The sequence below is a fragment of the Rhinoderma darwinii genome, chromosome 12 (genome assembly GCF_050947455.1).
Source record: "Rhinoderma darwinii isolate aRhiDar2 chromosome 12, aRhiDar2.hap1, whole genome shotgun sequence".
NCBI classification, from domain to species: Eukaryota; Metazoa; Chordata; class Amphibia; order Anura; family Rhinodermatidae; genus Rhinoderma; species Rhinoderma darwinii.
In genome coordinates this window covers 73,449,103-73,471,864 of record NC_134698.1, presented here as the reverse complement: position 1 = coordinate 73,471,864, position 22,762 = coordinate 73,449,103, and the positions used below count along the sequence as shown (strand labels likewise).

The following is a 22,762-nucleotide window of genomic DNA, read 5'->3' as shown; positions in this document are numbered from 1 at the left end:
CCCCTTTTCTCTCCCAATACTAGAATCAGATATTCAACGATTCTTGTCCAAATTAATTCTGGATCAATTAGAGTTGTTGAACTCTCCTATAACATCTGCTGAAATCTCCAAGGTTATTACTTCTCTTCCTTTACATGAATCCCCTGGCCCAGATGGCCTTTCAAATGATTATTACAAAACATTCCATTCAATTCTTACTCCCTACCTTCAGGGTTTTTTGATAAGGCCATGTCATTAGGTTCCTTCCCGAAGGAAGATCAAGCAGCTTTAATAGTGACCTTGCCTAAACCAGGGAAAACCCCTGATGTTCCCCAAAATTTTAGACCTATATCCCTGCTCAACTCAGACCTGAAAATATATGCTAAGTTATTGGCTGTTCGTTTGGCTCCTCGGATACCGGATCTGGTTGAACCTGATCAGGTTGGATTTGCTATACAACGACCGGCTTCGGACAACACTAGACGTATACTAAACATCTTACATTATTTGGAGTCTCGTGGTATTCCTTCGGTTTTGTGGTCATTGGATGCGGAGAAGGCATTTGACCGCATTAGCTGGTCGTATGCGTGCTCGGTTCTTGAACATATGGGTTTTAGTGGCAACATACTGACCGCCATCATGGCACTCCACTCTGCACCCTCAGCCAGGGTTTTAACAAATGGGTCTCTTTCAGAAGAATTCTCTATATCTAATGGGACGAGGCAAGGGTGTCAATGGCCTCCTCAGATATTTGTTCTCTCGATAGAACCGTTAGCACAAGCATTACGGGAAGCTCCTTTTGTTAAAGGGATAAAGATAGGATATTGCGCACATACAATATCATTATATGCTGACGATATTATTCTCACACTTCTGATCCGGAGGAGTCTCTTGATGCAGCTGTAGAAATTCTTACGAAATTTGGGTTCATTTCGGATTATAAATGGAATACTTCAAAATCCCAGGTACTTCCTATGAATCTTCCACAATATTTGCTTTTTTTCTTGAAAAGAAAAATTCCCTTTTGATTGGCAATCAGAATGTATTAATTCCCTAGGTGTTGTCTTGACTTAATCCCATAAACATCTGTATAAACGCAACTATGTACCAATGTTAAATAATATTCAATTAGAGACACAGAGGATTACTAAACTTGAGATTTCATGGATTGGACGGATAGCATCTTTTAAAATGATGCGGCTCCGTAAGCTTTTGTACTTATTTCGTACCCTTCCTATCTTGGTTCCTAGGTCATTTTTTACCTCCATACAAAGAAATATATAAAAATGTATATGGGCTGGGCGCAAACCTAGGCCTTCCTACATATTGCTAACTAAAGAGGAAAGCAGGGGGGAGTAGGGGTGCCCGAAACGTACCATTATTATATGGCTTCATTAGTATCTCCATTATTTTCGTGGTGGCGAATGGATACCCATAAACACTGGGTACAGATTGAAAATGATGGGGCACACCCCTTGAATTTAAAAAACGTTGTTGTTGGCCTCCTGTTGGAAGTTGCCTATTTCTCCATGCGTTTCTCCATTGACTAAAGCTTCGATCCACCTTTGGACGAAATTTCATGAGTATTCTCATTCTAATGCCACTTTAGATATAACCAATTATCCCACAGAATTATTAGCTATGGCGATTCCCAATTTGAATATCAAACACTGGATTCAAAAAATGTATTTCTGATATCTCTAAACTTTGGGAGGATTCTCAGATCATGTCTTTTGAAAAATTCTCTGCTGCATTTAACGGAGGCGGATAGATATAAATATCTACAGATCAAACATTTTCTAGCAACTCAGAGACGTGAGAAGTTCTTTTGTAATAGTTCCGTATTTCAATGGTTTTCTAACCAACAAAAAGGCTTAAAACCTATATACAAACTTATTAAGGGTCAGTGCCTATTTGTTAAATCATACCCATTCAGGGAATGGGAGAGGGACTTTGGTATTACCTTTGAGAATGGGGCCTGGCCCAAAGCTTTTCGATGGGTAAATAAATCGCTAAGCTGTAGCTCGCACTACGAATCTGCAATGAAAAATATACGGAGAAGGTATTACACCCTGGACCGCTTGAGTAAAATATATCCGAACTCTTCCTACCTGTGATGGAGGGGATGCGGTCACAGAGGTACATTGCTTCATATTTTGTGGCCATGTCCATGTATACAGGGTTATTAGCGGTCGATCTTCATCCTCATCTCAGGTCTTATTAATAGCTCCATTGTTGGATCACCTCAATTAGCCCTCTTATTTCTAGATCTTCATTTCATACCTCCGAGATTTAGAGTTCTGATTTGTAAAAGAATGATCATAGCGAAAATTGTAGTGACCAGGTATTGGAAATCTACATCTATTCCCCCGATTGAGGAGGTGATTTCTGCCATTAACACATTTATATGAAAGGATAACGGCATATAGCTCAAATTCTTTCCATTCCTTTTCGGAAATTTGGAACGCATGGAGAAATAATTTAAACTGCACTTCCCAATAACCTTCATTGATATATGACTACTATGTTATTAAATAGAGGTTGTTAATATGGATGATGGAGATGTATTTTGAGCATAGCATATGCATTAAAGACATACTTATTGAGAGCTTTGTTACATGCTGCATGAGTTCCTAATAGACCATGTGAAATGCTCGTCTGTTTGAAATTTTTACGTTTTCTATGCTTTTTTGCTATATTACAGTATTGTATGACAGTATGACAGTGAGTATAATTACATCTCATACAGTCAAAAAAGATTGAACCGTAATAGAAGTGAATTGGTCCGCAATGTAGCGAAAGCCGGAACACAGGAAAAGTTTGTCTGTTGATGTGTTTAGTTCTCAGAGGATTGCCTGCTGTATACAGGATACACCGTAGCAAACAGATCTAAATAGTGAAGGGAATCTTAGGGTATGTGCACACGAGAAGTGCCTTTTACGTCTGAAAAGACAGACTCTTTTCAGGAGAAAACAGCTGCCTCGTTTCAGACGTAAATGCTCCTCCTCACATTTTGCGAGGCTTCTCTGACAGCCATAAATCTTGAGCTGCTCTTCATTGACCTCAATGAAGAACGGCTCAAATTACGTCTGAAAGAAGTGTCCCGCATATAATGTATATAAGTGTCCCGCATATAATGTATATAAGTGTCCCGCATATAATGTATATAAGTGTCCCGCATATAATGTATATAAGTGTCCCGCATATAATGTATATAAGTGTCCCGCATATAATGTATATAAGTGTCCCGCATATAATGTATATAAGTGTCCCGCATATAATGTATATAAGTGTCCCGCATATAATGTATATAAGTGTCCCGCATATAATGTATATAAGTGTCCCGCATATAATGTATATAAGTGTCCCGCATATAATGTATATAAGTGTCCCGCATATAATGTATATAAGTGTCCCGCATATAATGTATATAAGTGTCCCGCATATAATGTATATAAGTGTCCCGCATATAATGTATATAAGTGTCCCGCATATAATGTATATAAGTGTCCCGCATATAATGTATATAAGTGTCCCGCATATAATGTATATAAGTGTCCCGCATATAATGTATATAAGTGTCCCGCATATAATGTATATAAGTGTCCCGCATATAATGTATATAAGTGTCCCGCATATAATGTATATAAGTGTCCCGCATATAATGTATATAAGTGTCCCGCATATAATGTATATAAGTGTCCCGCATATAATGTATATAAGTGTCCCGCATATAATGTATATAAGTGTCCCGCATATAATGTATATAAGTGTCCCGCATATAATGTATATAAGTGTCCCGCATATAATGTATATAAGTGTCCCGCATATAATGTATATAAGTGTCCCGCATATAATGTATATAAGTGTCCCGCATATAATGTATATAAGTGTCCCGCATATAATGTATATAAGTGTCCCGCATATAATGTATATAAGTGTCCCGCATATAATGTATATAAGTGTCCCGCATATAATGTATATAAGTGTCCCGCATATAATGTATATAAGTGTCCCGCATATAATGTATATAAGTGTCCCGCATATAATGTATATAAGTGTCCCGCATATAATGTATATAAGTGTCCCGCATATAATGTATATAAGTGTCCCGCATATAATGTATATAAGTGTCCCGCATATAATGTATATAAGTGTCCCGCATATAATGTATATAAGTGTCCCGCATATAATGTATATAAGTGTCCCGCATATAATGTATAGAAGTGTCCCGCATATAATGTATATAAGTGTCCCGCATATAATGTATATAAGTGTCCCGCATATAATGTATAGAAGTGTCCTGCATATAATGTATATAAGTGTCCCGCACTTCATTTGACGAGGCTGTATTTTTACGCGTCGTCGTTTGACAGCTGTCAAACGACGACAATGAATGGGCAGATGTTTGCCGACGTATTGTAGCCCTATTTTCAGACGTAAAACGAGGCATAATACGCCTCGTTTACGCATGAAAATAGGTTGTGTGAACCCAGCCTTACAGGCCTAATAAGGACTACAAGCAAAGATATTGAACATGGTGAGGAATTGAAACACTAACTAGATTAGGAAGTTGCAGAACTTTCCATTATTAACCTTATTCTACACAATACTGGTGAACCCCATTAAATATAATATAACAATAGTCACATACAATGGATTTCTGTAGAGCCACAATATAGTAGTAACGCTTATACAACATTATCTTACAGAAAACCCTACAGAGAACTCTACTGGGACAAATACAATTCCCTTCTGTAAAACCAACCAGGAAGGATTTCCATAAAATCTCACGGACGACGTGTCACAACCGCGTTGCTTCTCAAAAAACGACATCTTCGCTAATGAAAATTGACATTTCTTCACTTCTAACATTCATAGACGGCAGGAGAATCTCCCTGGGGGGGGAGGAGAGGAGATTAAAGTGGTTTTCCCATAAGAGACACATATGACATATCTACAGGATATGTCATAAATGTCAGATAGATGCGGGTCACACCACAGGGACCCGCACCTATCTCTAGAACGGGGCCCCCTATACCCCGTTCTACCGCTCTGTGCGTTGGGACCGAAGTGTGTGAACTCCAACCATAAATTAGCAAGCCGAGTAGCTCACATGCTACGCTGATTCCGTAACTCCCGACCATGTAATCAGTAAGTGGCCGTGAGGCAGCGTGAGCACAAAAACGTAGAACAGGGTTTAGGGGGGACCCGCATCTATCTGACATTTGACCCGCATCTATCGGACATTTATGACATATCCTGTGAATACGTCATAAATGTCTGATGGGAAAACCCCTTTAAGGCATTGCCGATTGCTTGGGTTTAGGGGGGCCCTAAGGAAACCAAGCTAGTCTGTGCACCAGACATTAATAGGATTTTTGTGCACCATAGCCGTAGCTTCGCTATTATTCAATATCCTGAACGATTGATGAGATTGGACCAAGTCCTCGAAACAATCTAGTGCTGCCGTTCTTACAGGGATCACTATTTATCCCACATCTTACGGAAAAATTTTGCAGTCGTAGCCAATCTTGCATATTTAATTCATCATATAAGTGAAGTGAGGCTTGATGCGTATACATACTAAAACGTGGAATACATAATAGGGTGTCATGAACACTGTTCCGCACAAGCTCAGATATGTAGTATGGCATCCATAGAAACACTCTCGCTCTCTCATATATTAGAGATCTATCTATCTATCTATCTATCGGGTAAAAATGGGAAGGGTTGCCAGTGAACAAAATGCAGCGTCCCTGCAGGGATGAACACGGCTGTAGGTAAAAGAAGATTTTATGCTTTTCTGAACTCATTAGGCGGAGTTCACACGTCGCAGATTTTGTGGTTGATTTGACGCGGATCTCACCCATTGCAAAATTTGCAACGTGTGAACTCCGCCTAGTGGTTTCAACAAACCTATTCTTTACAAATGAACATCCCATAATGAGATATTTTCTTTCCAGAAACAGCGCCACTCTTATCCATGGGTTGTGTCTGATATTGCATCTCAACCCCAGTCTTCTCTATGAGGCTTAGCTGCAATACCAGACACTAATGGACCCTATAGCTGTGGTCACAAATACTTATTCGGTGAAGCAACATTTGCTTGTTCATCATAACCAATGTGCGCCACGAAAATAGGCAAAAACTGATAAATTTTATAAAACTGGAGTCAATGGGATCAGTTTTTACATCTTTTTCCGATTATCTTTTCGTCAAAAAGCCGCAGAAAGGTGTGAACATAACCTTACTCGCCTAAGGTATTATTCCACACAAGAACCTAAAATTATGCAGACTGTATATAGAAATTATTACGTATATACAATTACTGGTCGTTCGGCGGCTGCACAGACTACGATTCTGGTGCCAAATGGCATCAGCATCACTTTTTTTTTTATACATGAAAAACCCGCGAACAAGAATGGCCGTGGTGCCCATAACAATCACAATCCGTGCTTCGTATTTCCGGCGCAGAAAAGAAAATCAAAGCTAAATTCAAACTGGGAAACCCGAAACTTTATGCGTCACTTTCTTCAAGCTCCAATGCATAAAGACGATGTATAATGATATTTTCCGCACTTTTTGAAGCGTGTTCATAGGCACTTGAAAGAACTATATTTTGGAAACAGGTGTCTGCACCAGGAAACGTGGTCTGTGTCGTCCTTCACCACACAAACCATAATGAACATGTTCACGGGAGCTCAAGCCAAAGCAACAGAAGGCAAAAAAGAAAAATCTGACATCACCGACGTTGTGAAATAAAGGAATCTCAGGATCAGAAGAATGACGAGTACTGCTCCACCTGCATATGAGGCAAGTCTGCTCCATCTAGAGCTGGTGACACTTCTGCTTTGTACTGAAGACCCGAGTAATCTGGGACAGACTGGTTACTAGGCATGTGTTGCCTGAAAACCTCAATTTAGCGACTGCGGTTGTTATGCAGTGTATCCCTAGCAACCAGTCTGTCTAAAAACGGCTCAGGTGTGGACTGGCATTGAGATTACATGCCATATCCCGTGTCTCAGGTCGCAGTATAAAAGGGGATTTCTGATTTTGCATTCAGTGATTGAATACCTACGGCCCAGTTTACACAGCGTTTATAGGTGCCGATTTTGATGCGTAAACAGCGCCAAAACACACCCCAAATCTCTTGCCATTCATTTCAATGGGAGGTAAAAGGCGTTTTCTTACCCTAACAATTTTTGACTGCTCGCAGGAACACAAAAAAAAAAAAAACACACACCACGTCATGCCCTATATTGGCACAGTTGCTGCCTCTAAACGTCCATTGAAATTAATGGGAGTCAGAAAGGCAGAAAAAATAAAAATAAAAAAAAAGGATGCGCCATTCGGGTCGATTGTTTTTGCATTTGATTAAAACAAAAAAAAAAAAAAAACTCTATTTGAACTAGGCCTTCAGTTCAGTATGCTCAAACGTAGGGATTTTGCAGCGGATCCCACTGCAAAATTCCGCCTCCGATTAATTTCAGTAGGAGTCGGACGCTTCATTTTCCCACTAGCTGATTATTTCAGCCTGCAGGAAAAAGAAGCATCCTGCTTGATCGTCTGGTGGATTCCACCCGAACCTCCCATTGATGTCAATTGGAGCGAGGAGTCTTCCTGAGGTCGGCAGGAATAGTTCCGCGGCGGATTTAGTAAACTAGTTTGCTGCACACATCTCTCTCCCGTGTTGATAGTTTGCTACATTGTATCAGGGCTGGTAAATTGTATCAATATAGAGTCGAGGTGGTTTATCTCAAGTTTTCAGCCTTTGGATGTACGGTAAACATTACTGCTTGTATTCACCAACAGCAAGCAGAGATCTTGAAAAAATGGAGTAATTGAAACAAAAGTATTTAGTCTCTTTTTTTGTTAACATAGTAACATGGTGTGCTACATAGAAAGTGGGGGGGGCACGTGATCTGCAGCGATGGATTCATACCCAAATTGGTTCAGAGGCTTCCACATGGATGAGTGGCCCAGAGAATGCCATGAAAGAATCCCCAGACCATAACGCTGCCGCCACCAGCTTGTGTTCTTCCAGCAATGGTTGCAGGGTGTTTGTTCTCGGATGTTTCTCGCCTGACGCGCCAATGTCCATCCGTTCGATGAAGCAGAAAAAACGTGACTGATCAGGGAAGACAACCTGTGCCAATCATCGGTGGTCAAATACCGAAACTGCCGTGCAAATTGAAGCCTTTTTTCCCGATGCACCTTTTGTTACATAGGAGCAATGACCATCTGTCAGCTTCGGAGCCCCATACGCAGTCGGGTTCCCTGAACTGTTGTGTTAGACATGTCTGGTCGCCCCCTGGTTGATATTCACGGTGAGCGGTTCCACTGTAGCGTGTCGTTCGGCCCTCGCGCACCTTCATAGACAACGTTCACCTCTCACATAAATGGCACGTGGTGCTCCGCTGTTTCCACGTCGGTTATTCCCAATGCTGCCATTTGTCCACTCACGATACACGGTCACCCCAGCAGCACGCGAACAGTTCACAAACTGCGCTGTGTGAGAAATACCGACACCTGTGGCCCGAAAGCCAATAATCATCCCTTATAGCAACTCTGATAAATCGCCCCTTATACCCATGACAACAACGAGTGATATGTGATCGGACAGCCGACCGCACCTCTTATATACCCACCAAGCCAGGACACATCACTTCCTACATGGGCTGCGCGCTGCCGACGTCTAACGTAGGAGGTGATCATAATAATGGGACTCTCGACTCTGTAGATTTGCTCTTGTTCTCTATGATTGGGTTTAAAAGGCCACGCTGTGCCCCCTACCACAATTCATGACCTAATGGTTGTATACAACCAAATATATACAAACATTGCACGGCGTCTATGTCACAATAGTAAACCGGAGAATAGTGGTGGTAGTTACAAGATGTTGTGCATCCCTAGCCTGAAAATCAATGTCATGGCTTAGTGAAAGGCAGTGGAGGACTCCATGAATATTCTCAATACTAGGCAGCTTCCTCTGGACATCCCTGCAGGACAATATACTATGTAATTAAAATAAATTATAGATTAAGACTTGCCGCTCAGACTGTATTTTAGCATCCGTATTATGGCCACAAGTCCTGACCCGACTATGGGTCTAGTGACCAGAACTAAGAGTATTAAGGGATCTGTAATTGTCTTAGTTCGGGTCATTAGATCCGCGGTCGGGTCGTAATACGGACTGCGTTACGTTTATATGTGTTTACCGTGATGAGGCAGAGTATACAGGCAAGTCGTTGACAAATTTTATTGAAAGTTTCATAATTTCTCCCCCAAATGTAATTTTACCAGAAACATATGATGAAATATGAGAGAACACATTTGCAGGTTAAACATGAATACACTTGTTGTTCAGCTCGCCATATGCAAAGAACAGAAGCCAAAATAAACAGATCAAGTGCATGGACCCGTCCATTATAAATTATACAAAGAACCTAATTGAACTGAACAAACCACACTATGAAGAACACACGCTTTTAGTAAGGGCCTATTCACATCAGCATTTGGTTTCCGTTCAACCTTTCCATTGGAGCAACCAATGAATGGAAACTATAGCTTCCGTTTGCATTACCATTGATTTCATGGGATGGGATTTCAATGCTTCCATTGCAGTTGGTTTCAGTTGGTCTCCGTTCCGAACAGTTTCAGTTTATTCACGGAAAAATAATAACAGTCTACCAAGCTATTGTTTCCGTGAAAATAAAAAATGGAAACAAACGGAAAGCAACTGCAACGAAAGCATTACCATTGAAATCAATGGTAATGCAACCGGAAGCTATAATTCCCGTTTAATGGTTCCTCCGATGGAAAGGTTGAACGGAACCGATGAACGGAAACCAAACGCTGATATGAACAGGTCCTAAATGGTATTGTAACTAAAGCATGAAAGTAAAACATTCAGGAAGACGCATCAAAGTGAAATATTTCCACATTTAACCCCTTAACGACCGCCTACCCGGCAGGCAGTGCGGGTCCTTAGTCTGCAGCGACGTCTTTTGGCGTCGCTGTAGAAAAAGCTTATGAGCCTCATTCTCTCAGCAGGATCTGTAACTAACGGCTTCTGAACTTAGAGAAGTCTAGTCAATACAGCTGGGATCGCAGAGAACTCTGTTCTCAGCTGTTTAACCCTTTGATTGCCGCTGTCCGTCACTGTGGCATGATTTTGGGCGACTGCCCTCTTCAATCGCATCATTGAAAACCCGGAGACTGGCGGAACCCTCTGTAGTCATCCCTGGGGACCTAGAAAGGACCCCAGGGCTGTCTGTATAGTATACCTGCTGTTAGGGCACACTAACACATAGTGACACCATACAATGTATTATTAGTATACAGGACGGAGTATGTGAATACATTAGAAGTAAAAAATAAAAAGTTATCCTTTCAAGGGATCAAAAACAAAATAAAAAAATAAAGTCCCAAAAAAGTCATTATTTAGCATAAAATATATTTTATTGCCCATACATTACATAAAAACTAGAAAACCTATACATATTAGGTATCTACCCGACCGTAATAACCTGAAGAAATAATGTAACAGGTAATTCAGCTTGACTTGTGAAGGGGATAAAAAAAATAAACAAAAACAATACCGAAAAAAAAAAAATCACTTTCGTATATTCACTTTGCAAAAATAAATGACAAATTACACTGTCAATTTATTGAACCCCCAAATGGTGCAGGGAAAAAAATAAAAATACAATTTCTCCCACATAAAACAAGGCCTCATATAGCCAGGTCAATAAAAAAAAAAAAGAAGAAAGTTATGACTGTTGAAAGGCAGAGAGACAAAAACGAAAAACTTTATCTGGTCATGAAGGTGTTAAGAAGGGATACGCCCCATGTAAACAATGTGATGTAATAGAGCACTGATCACTATATCCCCTCACATCCGTAATATACAGGAGCTTAGTCACGCGGCCTGTACTGCGCACGCACCACACATGAAAAGTAAAAGTATAGAATGTCCACACGTAGCGGAAGAAATCTGCGGTCATTCTGCACCAAGATCTGCGGATTGTGCTGCGGATTTATTCCATACATTGAAGGGGTGAAATCAGCGGTAGAAATTCACGGCATAATTGAAGTGCTGCGAATCAGGAAAATCTGCTACACTACCTCAATGCTACGTGTTTTTTGTTTTTTTGCTACATGCGGATGGGGTTTTGAACACCTCATCCACACGTATTTTACTTTGCTGAAGATTTGTGGTGCGGAATCTACACCACAAGTCTGAACTTGGCCTTATAGTTTAGCGCCTGCACACATAGTGGTCTAAGATGTATACACTGTACACTGCGCTATTACTTTTTGTATAGGGAGGTATATTTCTTCATTTGCGGACATGGCCCGGAGAGTAAATAAACAACATTCAGGACGTTTTAGGACTCTATGTTCAGAACGTTTAGCAAATTTTAGTAGAAAGTGGTCAACTTTTAGGCCAGGTGGACAGAATACGTATTACGTGCGGATTTGCAACAATCCAACCTGTACGATGACTGACAGACAGTACGACAACGCCTAGCATTTGGTTATAAATGAGATAAGCGGCCCCAGAAAGTTGTGGCGACTATTCTACATCTTACGCAGGGATTCACTCAAATAACTTGCTATAATAATAGCTATAATCATAAACCAGGGATGGACAAAACACAGTAAACTAGTATCCAATAGGCCAAAAACTTTGTGAATAGGGCTGAGCTACAATTCCACACACAACCCGTAGACAGGCGCGGAGCTGTTTTTGGAAGTAAGCAGCCATGTTTTACTAATCCTGCACAATCCCTTTAACCCTTAGCAGAAAACGTCACCTTACGGGGGACAGCCAAGTAGGTCATTGAACACAAAACAATTGTGCCGAAGAAACGAGGTCATGCCAAGTAGATAAGATTGCACACATTTTTGGCACCAAACCATTTAACGCCACCACTACTGTGCGGATCTTCTGTAGTGTAACATCTTCAGCTCTGCGGTCTTTGATCATATCGTGCCCACTATAACAGAGGAGGTTATGGCTGTAGGAAAGGTGGGCAAACAGATGAGAGGGGGGGGGGGGTTGTAAAACTGCGATCACAGTTGTAGGTGGGCAGTTTACCTGTAGTCAAGCCGTGGGTGGTAGGGGGCCTGAGGTGGAATAATAACTTCAGGGTGCAACACGTTCCTGGGGTTAACAACTCTTTCGCAGATGTGTTGTCCAGAGAAAAACGGGGCACCTTGTTCAGGTTAACACCAGCAGCACGTATGGTTGGGGAGGTTGGCCCCAACAACGTCTGGAGGATTATGAACCCCTATTTAGGTCAACTCTTTCAGTACCCATTGGCCTCATCGACCTGAACAGCTTAAGAGGACATCCGGTGCAAACGCTGTGGAGAATGTTGGGCAGAACGTGGAGGGAAGGTTTATCTAAAAGGTAAATTTGCACATCAATTCCATAAAAAATGTTTAAAAAAAGATGAAGTGCTTTGTGGGTGCGTGAAAAACGCATGCCACTCGCAAAGCACACTAATGCATGACGCAACACACACTGACCAGATTTACACGCGGGGTTTCTACGCTTGTAAATCTGACACGCTCGTGTGAATGTAGCCTAAGGTGAAGTCCACACGGGTAGAAAATGCCACCGATTTTCAATCCAGATTAGGGGACGGAAGATCCGCTGCGCAATACAATACCAGTAATTTGGACGAGACTTGAACTTGAGACTTCACACACTGCCGAATTTTTATTCTGTGCGGCTTTCAATTCAATCTCTTTTGCAGATGGTTTCCCCCCTGAGATCATCTCACCCATATTAGAACGTTCATTCCCCTGGTTTCCAAGCAGGAATTCAGAACATATCCAACGTCTGGAAAAATAGGGATTCACCTTGAATTTAGAACCCCCTATCTGACAGAAGCCAGCTGTGGTATCCCTGGCAGAGGGGGGCACGCGTGGAAGGATCGGAAAAGCTGAAACGTGAATGGGTTAAAGGGAGGGTGGCTGGGCACGGCTCCTTTTCCCTTGTGTAATTATCAAACCAAACTTGTTTGACAACGCCAAAAATAATAAGTGGGATCGGGGTGCCAAGAAACGCGTCAGCCGCGGAGCAGTTTTCCAAGGCTTCCTCACATCTGCTTTCTGCATTTTCTCTCCTTGCTGCAGGAAAGTATTTGTTTATTGGCCGGTGGATCTTCCGCTCACACCAGCGCAGACACAAAGCAGGAGCGTTCAGACGCAGGACTGAACTATAGTAGTTAGAAAGTCACTTTAATCTTCTCTGAGATGTCGAAATCTTGATAAACACGGATTGCAAGACCTGTAAGGCCCCATGCACATGACCGTAAAAAACACTCTGTAATTGCGGACCCGTGATTACGGGCACGGCCGTGTGCATGAGGCCTAAAAGGCAGACGTCCTGTACCAGATAATACTCACTTCCAATGTTCATGTTATTGCCTTCCATGCAAGGTATAAATATATATTATATATAATCTATATCTATCAGGAAGATTTCAAAACGTGTACCACCGTAAAGGCAGAAGTCACGCATAGGGTCCAAAAAAAAATATAAAAAAAAGACAGCATACCATGCCATATATATATTTCTTTTCTGGTTGCCTCTGTGTAGGAATGCGGACTATGTTTTCCTATAAAGTTTATATATGAAAAATATATGTATATAAAAATCAGGAACGCTGACGCACAGCAGTCCGGTGGTTACCAAAAGGAAATTTTGGCCATCTGTCCGCTAGACGGGGCCTTACGGATATATTTGGTATATGTGGCGGTACCTTACACCGAACATAAAGCAAAAATGATAAGTGAATAGAGCATTTAAAGTGCTATTCCAAAAGTCCCGATTGTAGGGTGCTGCCTTGCTTACAGGTAATAATCGCATGTTTCACTTAAATAAATATTGATCTTCCTATTTTTACCCTGCAGAATTCCCCTACACGAGAGGAACTAAAGCACTATTGTTGATGAACAGAATATTAAAGCTTCAGTGAAGACTGACACTTACGCAGGTGGAGTAGAAGGCTATGAGTGGCATGGAGGGGATTGAAGTCTGAATAACCAATATGGATTTAAAAGTCTGGTGCTGAAACTTCTGAAAGATCTCATTGGTGAATCGGTGATCCCCAGAATAAAAGGTCTCTATATCGCCCATTAACCCCTTTGGCGCTGCCTAGAGATTTCTGGTCCTGAAAATAATCTGAGCAAAGGGCAATACGCATCAGCAGAAGATTCCTCAAACGGGTTTGTGTGTTTTACAGGAATCGGTCATTCCCAGATCAGAGACTTCACCAATGTGATCGTCTCATATAGATCTATGACATATCCATATATCATTGTACCTGGACCGCTGTATATTAGACATCTAAGTACTTGTGAGACTTGCCACTTTCCAATGATCGGGCATTGCTCCCACAGAATATCCTTTATCCCTCGCGCAGGCAGTGGTGCACCGGAGAGGAAATGACCAGGAATTGTGATTCGTTCAGAAATTAATTTGCTAGAAGACAAAAAAAACAAACAAAAAAAAACACAACTTCCTCTGAGAACTACAATTTCTGCCAAAATCCTGTTCCCGATATTCCATTATATACTGGACATACGCACCTACCATTCTAGAACATTCTGTATTCATGTAAAGGACCAGCACATCCATTTACAGGGGGAACACAAATGATCCCTATGGACAACAGCGCATATTAATGGATGCTCGTACACGTGATCATTAGCCTATATGAATGGGCCTTAGGGTTGCTTTTACACGGACAGATTTCCTAAATTTAACATGTAAAAAGGCTTTTAAGGGGGTTTTCCCATCTTGGACATGTATGGTATATCCATCTAACTCTAGAATGGGGGCCCCCTAACCCCATCCAGCTCCCACTGCCACCCGGCCACTGTCAGACAAGGTGGTCGCGTGTACGGAGACAAATGAGCTACACCGTGTCGGTAACGGCTATAGAAGTGGTTGGGAGTTACGGAAACAGCGTAGCACGTGAGATACTTTTTGTAGCTCTCGAGTCATGGAAACAACGTAGCTCAGCAATCTCTGCTGTTTCCATACTCCCGACCACCTCGTCAGACGGTGGCCGGGGAGTAGTGGGAGCCAGACAAGGTAGGATGGGGCCAGAGTGCCCCCGATCCAGAGATAGGTGCGGGTCTCAGAGGGGGAACCCGCACCTATAAAACATTTAGGCATTTGTGGATATGCCATATATGTTCAAGATGGGAAAACCCTTTAAAGGGGTTATTAAAGTTGATGGCCTATCCTTAGAATAGGCCATCAATATTAGATTAATGGGCACCTCATCGATCAGATGTGCAAAGGGACAGTGTTTCTTACCTAGTTCTCCTCGTTAGTACTTGCATCCGTTACATTTGTAGGTATTGCACCGCTGTGCCATTCAATTGAGCAATGCAGACAAGTACGAACGGAGAGGAGAACCATGTAAACAATGAAGAGGCTGTGGAGCTCGAACAAGCGCCGCGACCCCCCCCCCCCCAGTGGGGATTCGGACCGTGAGATCCTACCGATCTAATATTGATGGCCTATCCTAAGGACAGGCCATCAATTTTAAGAACTCAGATAACCCTGCAGATTTACTATAAATCCTAAATAGATAAGAGAACAGAAGATTTCTGATTGTTTGCGGTTGTATAATTTTTCCCACAACGGAAAAAAAAATGTTTAAAGATAACTCGTGGGGGGTGCAAAGAAAACCATTTCTAAGTCCATCCTCCACCATTCTGTAGCCATATTTATTAATTCTTCACTGTTTAAGATCTGTGCGTTACAATTCTTCAATGGTTTTCTAAATCTTGCTGTCAGTGAATGAAACATGCATGTTTGCAACTAGGGGCTGAACAACTTTAAAGAGGACCTGCCACTAGTTTAGTAATGCCCAAACAACCGGAGATATCGTCCGTTGAATAAACAGTCGGGAATGGAAGCCGTATACTATATGATCACGCTGTGCTGCTTGGCAGGGAAGGGGGGAGAAGCTGTGATGCCGATTGGACAGCGTCAGACAGAAAACATTACACCGCCCAGAGTGAAAGGAGTCACCTCTTATTTGGCTATTACAGCCACATTAGCATATCTAGAAAAATGCTCATAACTTTACAGATTATCAGCATGATAGCGCCTATGAGATTAGTTAGGAGATAGGGAACTAATAAACTAGTGACAGATCCTCTTTAACTTCTTACAGCTGACAGTTCGTCACCGCTGTTTTCAGTCTATACAATCCTTTGTAAATTCAACACAAAGCACAAATCTCTCCTGCCCTGGTAGATTTTTATCTTCACTGATAAATGGCAATAAACTATCAGTGAAGTCCAAACTGTTTAGTCCACAGGGGATTGTCTAGACTGGATATAACTGAAGCAAACACTCAGCTGTGAGAAGTATTCAGTCTGTTCAGGAATAATGTTTTCATTCATTGACAGCAAACATGGATAATGAAAATGGTGAGTAATTGAAACACAAAGTATATTAGCCAATTGTATAAACTTTTTGGGAGCAGTACTGGCCAATGCAAGAGCTTCTCAGACTACCGAAGACAGTGCTAATCGGGTAGTCCGAGAAGCGCTGCCCAGTAATCTGCGGTACAATAAGTGTAGAGGAGGTCACCAGGTACGTTTACTAAAACCGAAGCGTCGCTTTAGAAGCACATGGCGCAGTACAGCTATATAAAGCTGTATTTATACTTCCCAGTTTTGTGTAATTTTTTTTTATTATTTTTTTGCCCACAAATGGCGAAAACCTGCGACATAACTGAGATTCGTAATACTTCCTTTTAATTAGTAATCACTGATGCTGAAGTACAGCCTACTATAGGGTATATCAGTGGTCTCCAACTGCAAAACTACAACTCCCAGCAGGTCCAGGCAGAAATCAGCTGCTAGAGAATACTGGTGATTGTAGTTTTGCCACAGCTGGAACGCCGTGATAATAGAAGTCTGATATAGTTGACATCTAATACTTAGCTATTGTCGTCTGCTGCCGATGTCGGGTACGATGCATTACGAGTACTCCGAGCGGCGTTTGTTAGGAGCCAAAACTATCATAAACATGCACAGCAGGTAGTCGTATATCCCGAGCCAACGACTAATCACCCAATTCCAGCACAATACCCATGGGCACACTCTTCTTACTGTTTATACCTTCAAGAAACACAAGCGCCACATACAAAGCTCGACAAAATGTAAAATTCAGTGTGACCTGCCAGGCCTAATGAAGTACATGTACCCCATCAGAGATCTGTCAATGATTGCCATGGCACCTCTGTTCTAGGTCCAGCAGAGAAAACCTCCCCAATATCGCGAGTGTCCCCGTTTTCAATGGATCGGTTGCCACACGTACACTGTGAACGCTGCATAGAAGTTGCTAGGAAGTGTGGAAACTTAAAGCACTGGCCACACAATATACGGCTCACTCTCTTTTTCCGTCGGTGCTGTGATTTATCTTTTACATTTTAGGGAAATAATTTTTTCATTTCATCCATCACTGCAGACATGTAAAAATTGGGATCGGTCAGGGCTCATGCACACATCACTTAATTTCTTTAGCGTTGTTTTTTTTAACGGATAGGACATTGACCCATTCATTTCTATAGGCACACATCAGTTTTGTTTTTTTTTGCCCCATTCGCAAATCTCAGGGCAGGTCCTATCACAGTAAATTTTTGCAGCTCTGTCTTGCCCATTCTAGTCTATGGGTCTGTACGAGATCAGCTTTTTCAGATCCATTGGCAGGTGACATCTTGGTGGACATATTTTCACCAGCATGCCACACATCATGGAGGTTGAGAAGCTAATTACTACTGTGACGGACCGTCCCGAGATTCAGGACACTCCATGAGTTCGCTACCATGACTAGGGACACACGATGCCTCGAAGTTTCAATACCATTTCAATGCTGTGCGGGGGCAATCGGTTCAATACTGTCAATTTATGTATTTTGATACTAAGCTGTGTGGCCGAACAGCTTAGTATTAAAATAACGGAAGAGAACATGGCGCACACGCACCGTACAGCGCCCGCAATGTTCTCTTCCCTCTCTGACAGCCCCGCTCCTCCCTCCTTTCTCTACTGCCACCAAAGATAATCTGAGAATGTGAGGGAGGGGACCATGACAGTGACAGACCAGTCCGAGGCAGGTATTAGAGCAGAGAAAAAGCTTGAAATTAGGGCACTAGTATTTTTTGCAGCCGGCATTGAGGAACATTGGGGTTAATGTGACCCACATTAACCCCAACGCTGCCATTATGTGAGGGAAATGATGAAGTCCCTTATTAATGTGAGGTACATGGTGTTATGAAATTACCTCTATATGCCTCACATTAAAAGTAATTAACCCATCATGTACCTCACACATTAACCCAGTGCTGCCCATTACAACTGTGACCGAGGTACTTGATGGGATCACTTACTATAAAGATTAAAATGGGCACCATTGGGTTAATGTGTGAGGGAAATGACGTGGTTAATTCACACGGCTACAATTGCGTCACCGATTCATAACACGGAGTAAGTAAAAGGAATGAAGGGTAAAAAGGTTCTTCCCTGTGGGTTAGGGCAAGTTGTTGTCAATTTTCCCTCCTTCCGTTTTTTTTTCTCCGAACCGTGAAATACGGATGTAATATGGCTGCAAAATACGTACATACAGAACAGATGCGGAGCAAAAACAAACAATATTGACATCAAAATAGACGCTCGGATACGTTTTTTGTAGCGGTATAAAAGGACAAGGATTTGTGCCCTTGTGGCCAAGTACTTGCATAATAATGTCACCAAGATCGATCAAAACTTGGAAAGATTATCTGTCGGTGATCGATCATTTGCATGAAGAGTGACCAATTACTGACCAAGAATTGTAATCAACAGTGAAAACACGCACCAGGAGGTCAGCTATAGATATCCTTAAAGGGGTTCTCCGCTTTGGACAATCTCTACTTTTTAGAAGGATCTCTAGACAATAAACAGATCACAAAGTGTAATCCTACCGGGACACCCCACCCCGTGATCAGCGGTGATCTGTGGGGAGACCTGGCAGTAAGGCCGAATTAAGACGACCGAGCGCAAGCTCGCACCTGAAAAACGTCAGTTCTTTACGTTCAAGTTGCACCCGTGCCGGTCCCGTTTTCGCGGATCCCGTAGACTTGAGTCTATGGAGGGATCCGTAAAAATGGAACAAAATAGGACATGTTCAATCTTTCAACAGACCCTTCACACGGTCCATTGTGTGATCGGCCCCATTGAAAAACATGCGTTCGTGTGACGGCCGTTTTACCAGCCGTCACACGGACGTATACTACGGTCGTCTGAATTAGGCCTGTGTTCAATTTCCCTGCAGCGCCGCCACAGGAGAAGTTAAGCATTACATAGTGCCCATTCATATCGGTGTGTTGTCCGTGTGAATGAAGTCCAATGTATCCCAAATAACATTTTAATATACACAAGTGATTAACAATATACAATAGTGGATCCTCTGTATAACAAATAGAGGTCGGAGAAAGGTAACAAATGGGAATGTTTTCTGGACAGGCTGTGCAACAACTAATAAAGTCCCCATTACAGCTCCCACACAGGTTACCACTCAGCTTTCCCAGATTCCAGAATGCCAAGGTTTTCTACCTTGCCAGTGCAGTCTAAGCAGGTGCTATAGCAATGGTCTCCAACATGCAGCTGCTGCAAAACTAAAACTCCCAACATGCCCTGGCACCTACAGGCTATCCAGGCATGCTGGGAGTTGTAGTTGTGAAACAGCTGGAGAGCCTCAGATTGTGGCGATCATTGATCTATAGTGTGAATGATGTCACTGGCAGATACAGGTCCCATTATGTCAGGAGTGTTTATAATAGATCAAGACGTAATAATCTGGATACTCGTACGTTGTCGGAAACGTGGATCTGACAGGTTGGAGTTTTACCTGTCCAGTTTTAGTGTTTCATGGGAGAAAAGTGGCATCAGAGGTGTGTGGCAGCCACTCTTCTCCTCTGCAATCACGAGTCAAGAGTGCAAGTTATGGGGGCGTCATGGGATAATAGCAGCCAGTCTCTTTTATTATACATCATATGGTTCCCATGTTACGCCGCGGTATCTTATACCTGATCTTCAAGTGCAGCGCTCGTGTGAATCAGGCCTGAGTGTGCAGTGTACATCGCTTTCTCCTAGACACGTCCAACAAGTTTTTAACTCTTCAGGTGCTGGAGAACGTGCAAGTGTTTGTCAGGCCTGTGAATTCCAACCCAGCAGCAGAGATACAAGAAATATCAGGCAGTGAATAGCATCTCCGGACTGGAAGTTCGGGGCCTGATACCCTTTCATTAGACAAACCGTTCATGCTGAAAGTATCTGCAGGGCCCCCACCCCGCCACTCAGACTACAGGCTGTTTTATGACACTGCTATAACCGCACCATAGACCAGTGGTCTCCAACTGCTGGGAAACTACAACTCCCATCATATCCCTAGTCAGTTTACAGGCAACCACATGGAGTCTATTGATTTCATGCAGCGATCATGGATCACTTCTGCTTGCAGATGGAGCAATTCAACGAAATCAGGAATAATAACTAAACGTTCATAATGCAAGTCCCGAATATTTAGGGTGTATTCACACTTGCAGGTTTTGTTCGGGTTTTTTTTTTTTTTTAATGCGGTCTTTGCAGCCAAAACCAGTTATGGATCATGAAGGGAAAGAAAGTATAGAGGAGAGATACTATTTATTCTCTTATATGTATTTACTCTGGGTTTTGGCTTAAAGAAAAACTGCATAAAAAAAACCTGCACGTGTGAATATACCCTTAAAGGGCCCTTACGCGGCAATGAATCATCCATCAGAGGCTGGAATTGAAACAAGATGCATCTTTCTATTATCATCCCCGTCCTCATTTGTCTCCTTATGGGGTCACTGGGGGGGGGGGGATTTTGATTTCCATATAACATAGCGTGGCGATACGGGAACAAAGTATTAGTAGTACCAGGTCACACAGGGTCCCCTCCATTCCAGCCAATAAGAGTAGGCCTGAACTAAGACCGCCACCAATCACATCTTTATGCCATATTACGAGGTAGGTATATACATATTATATATTGGTCTATGCAGCCATATTAGATGATTACTGAACTTTAGATTTATGGCTCTCCAGGTGTTGTAATACTACAACTCCCAGCAGCTCTCTGCGGCTGTCAGGCCATGCTGGGAGTTGTAGTGTGATTACTGTGGAGACCCTGTAGTTGCAGAGCACTGATGTAGTAGTTGTGGAGGCTGCTTGGTGCAGTACAGAATACAGATCATACATAGAGGGTGTCTCACCTTGTACACGTCCCCATAAGTGCCGCTGCCGACCCTCTGGATGAGCTCGAAGTCTTGCTGCGGGTTCTTGCGGAGGATGTCGGCGCTGGGCCGGCTCAGGGAGGACTCCATGCTGGGGCTGTAGTACTCAGTGTCGGAGGGAGGCCGGGGACTCAGTGCTCCGGGGTTACACTGTGGAGGTGGGCGCTGGGGGAGGCCAGGCACGGTGCCATGTTCTGGGGGAGAGCACAGACAACGAGGCGAAATGAGGGAAGCTGAGCAGCCGATACACAGACTGAGGAGCTGCGGCTTGTACCGCCCGGACACAGGGGAGGAGAGACGCGAGAGACCGCCTACCCCCGGGGCCTAACCCGCCGCCGCCGCCTCACCACGGGTTACCATGACACCCACAGCCGGGAGACAGGCCTTCACCTCACCAACACAATCCCGGGGGTCACCTAATCCCAGGGGCGGATTTGGCATTAATGGGGCCCCAAGCAAAGTTATGTCTGTGGGGCCCCTTTTTTAATACCAAAATACAATATTTACAGTAATAATGCCTCCTTAGTGCCCCCTCACAGTATTAATATCCCCTTATATCTACCTCACAGTAATAATGCCTCCTTAGTGCCCCCTCAGTATTAATATCCCCTTATATCTACCTCACAGTAATAATGCCTCCACAGTAATAATGCCTCCTTAGTGCCCCCTCACAGTAATAAATGCCCCACAGTAATAATGCCTCCTTAGTGCCCCCTCACAGTAATAAATGCCCCACAGTAATAATGCCTCCTTAGTGCCCCCTCACAGTTAGGCTGGGTTCAGATGACCTATTTTCAGGCGTAATGGAGGCATTTTACGCCTCGAAATACGCCTGAAAAGACGGCTCCAATACGTCGGAAAACATCTGCCCATTGCTTTCAATGGGTTTGCCGATGTACTGTGCCGATGACCTGTCATTTTACGCAGGGACGACGCGTAAAATTACAGCCTCGTCAAAAGAAGTGCAGGACACTTATATACATTATATGCAGGACACTTATATACATTATATGCAGGACACTTATATACATTATATGCAGGACACTTATATACATTATATGCAGGACACTTATATACATTATATGCAGGACACTTATATACATTATATGCAGGACACTTATATACATTATATGCGGGACACTTATATACATTATATGCAGGACACTTATATACATTATATGCAGGACACTTATATACATTATATGCTGGACACTTATATACATTATATGTGGGACACTTATATACATTATATGCGGGACACTTATATACATTATATGCAGGACACTTATATACATTATATGCAGGACACTTATATACATTATATGCGGGACACTTATATACATTATATGCAGGACACTTATATACATTATATGCAGGACACTTATATACATTATATGCAGGACACTTATATACATTATATGCAGGACACTTATATACAT

The 22,762-nt window shown here is 42.5% G+C and overlaps 1 protein-coding gene across 1 annotated transcript in view; it reads right to left on the bottom strand.

Moving 5' to 3' along the window:
- MAP4K5 (mitogen-activated protein kinase kinase kinase kinase 5) overlaps positions 1–21,696 on the bottom strand; it is a 97,471-nt gene extending 75,775 nt beyond the window's left edge. Inside the window, exon 1 of the mRNA XM_075844031.1 lies at positions 21,303–21,696. Within this exon, the coding sequence (XP_075700146.1) occupies positions 21,303–21,413 (111 nt within the window). The 5' untranslated portion in view covers positions 21,414–21,696. The remainder of the gene's footprint in view (positions 1–21,302) is intronic.
- Between the last annotated feature and the right edge of the window lie 1,066 nt (positions 21,697–22,762).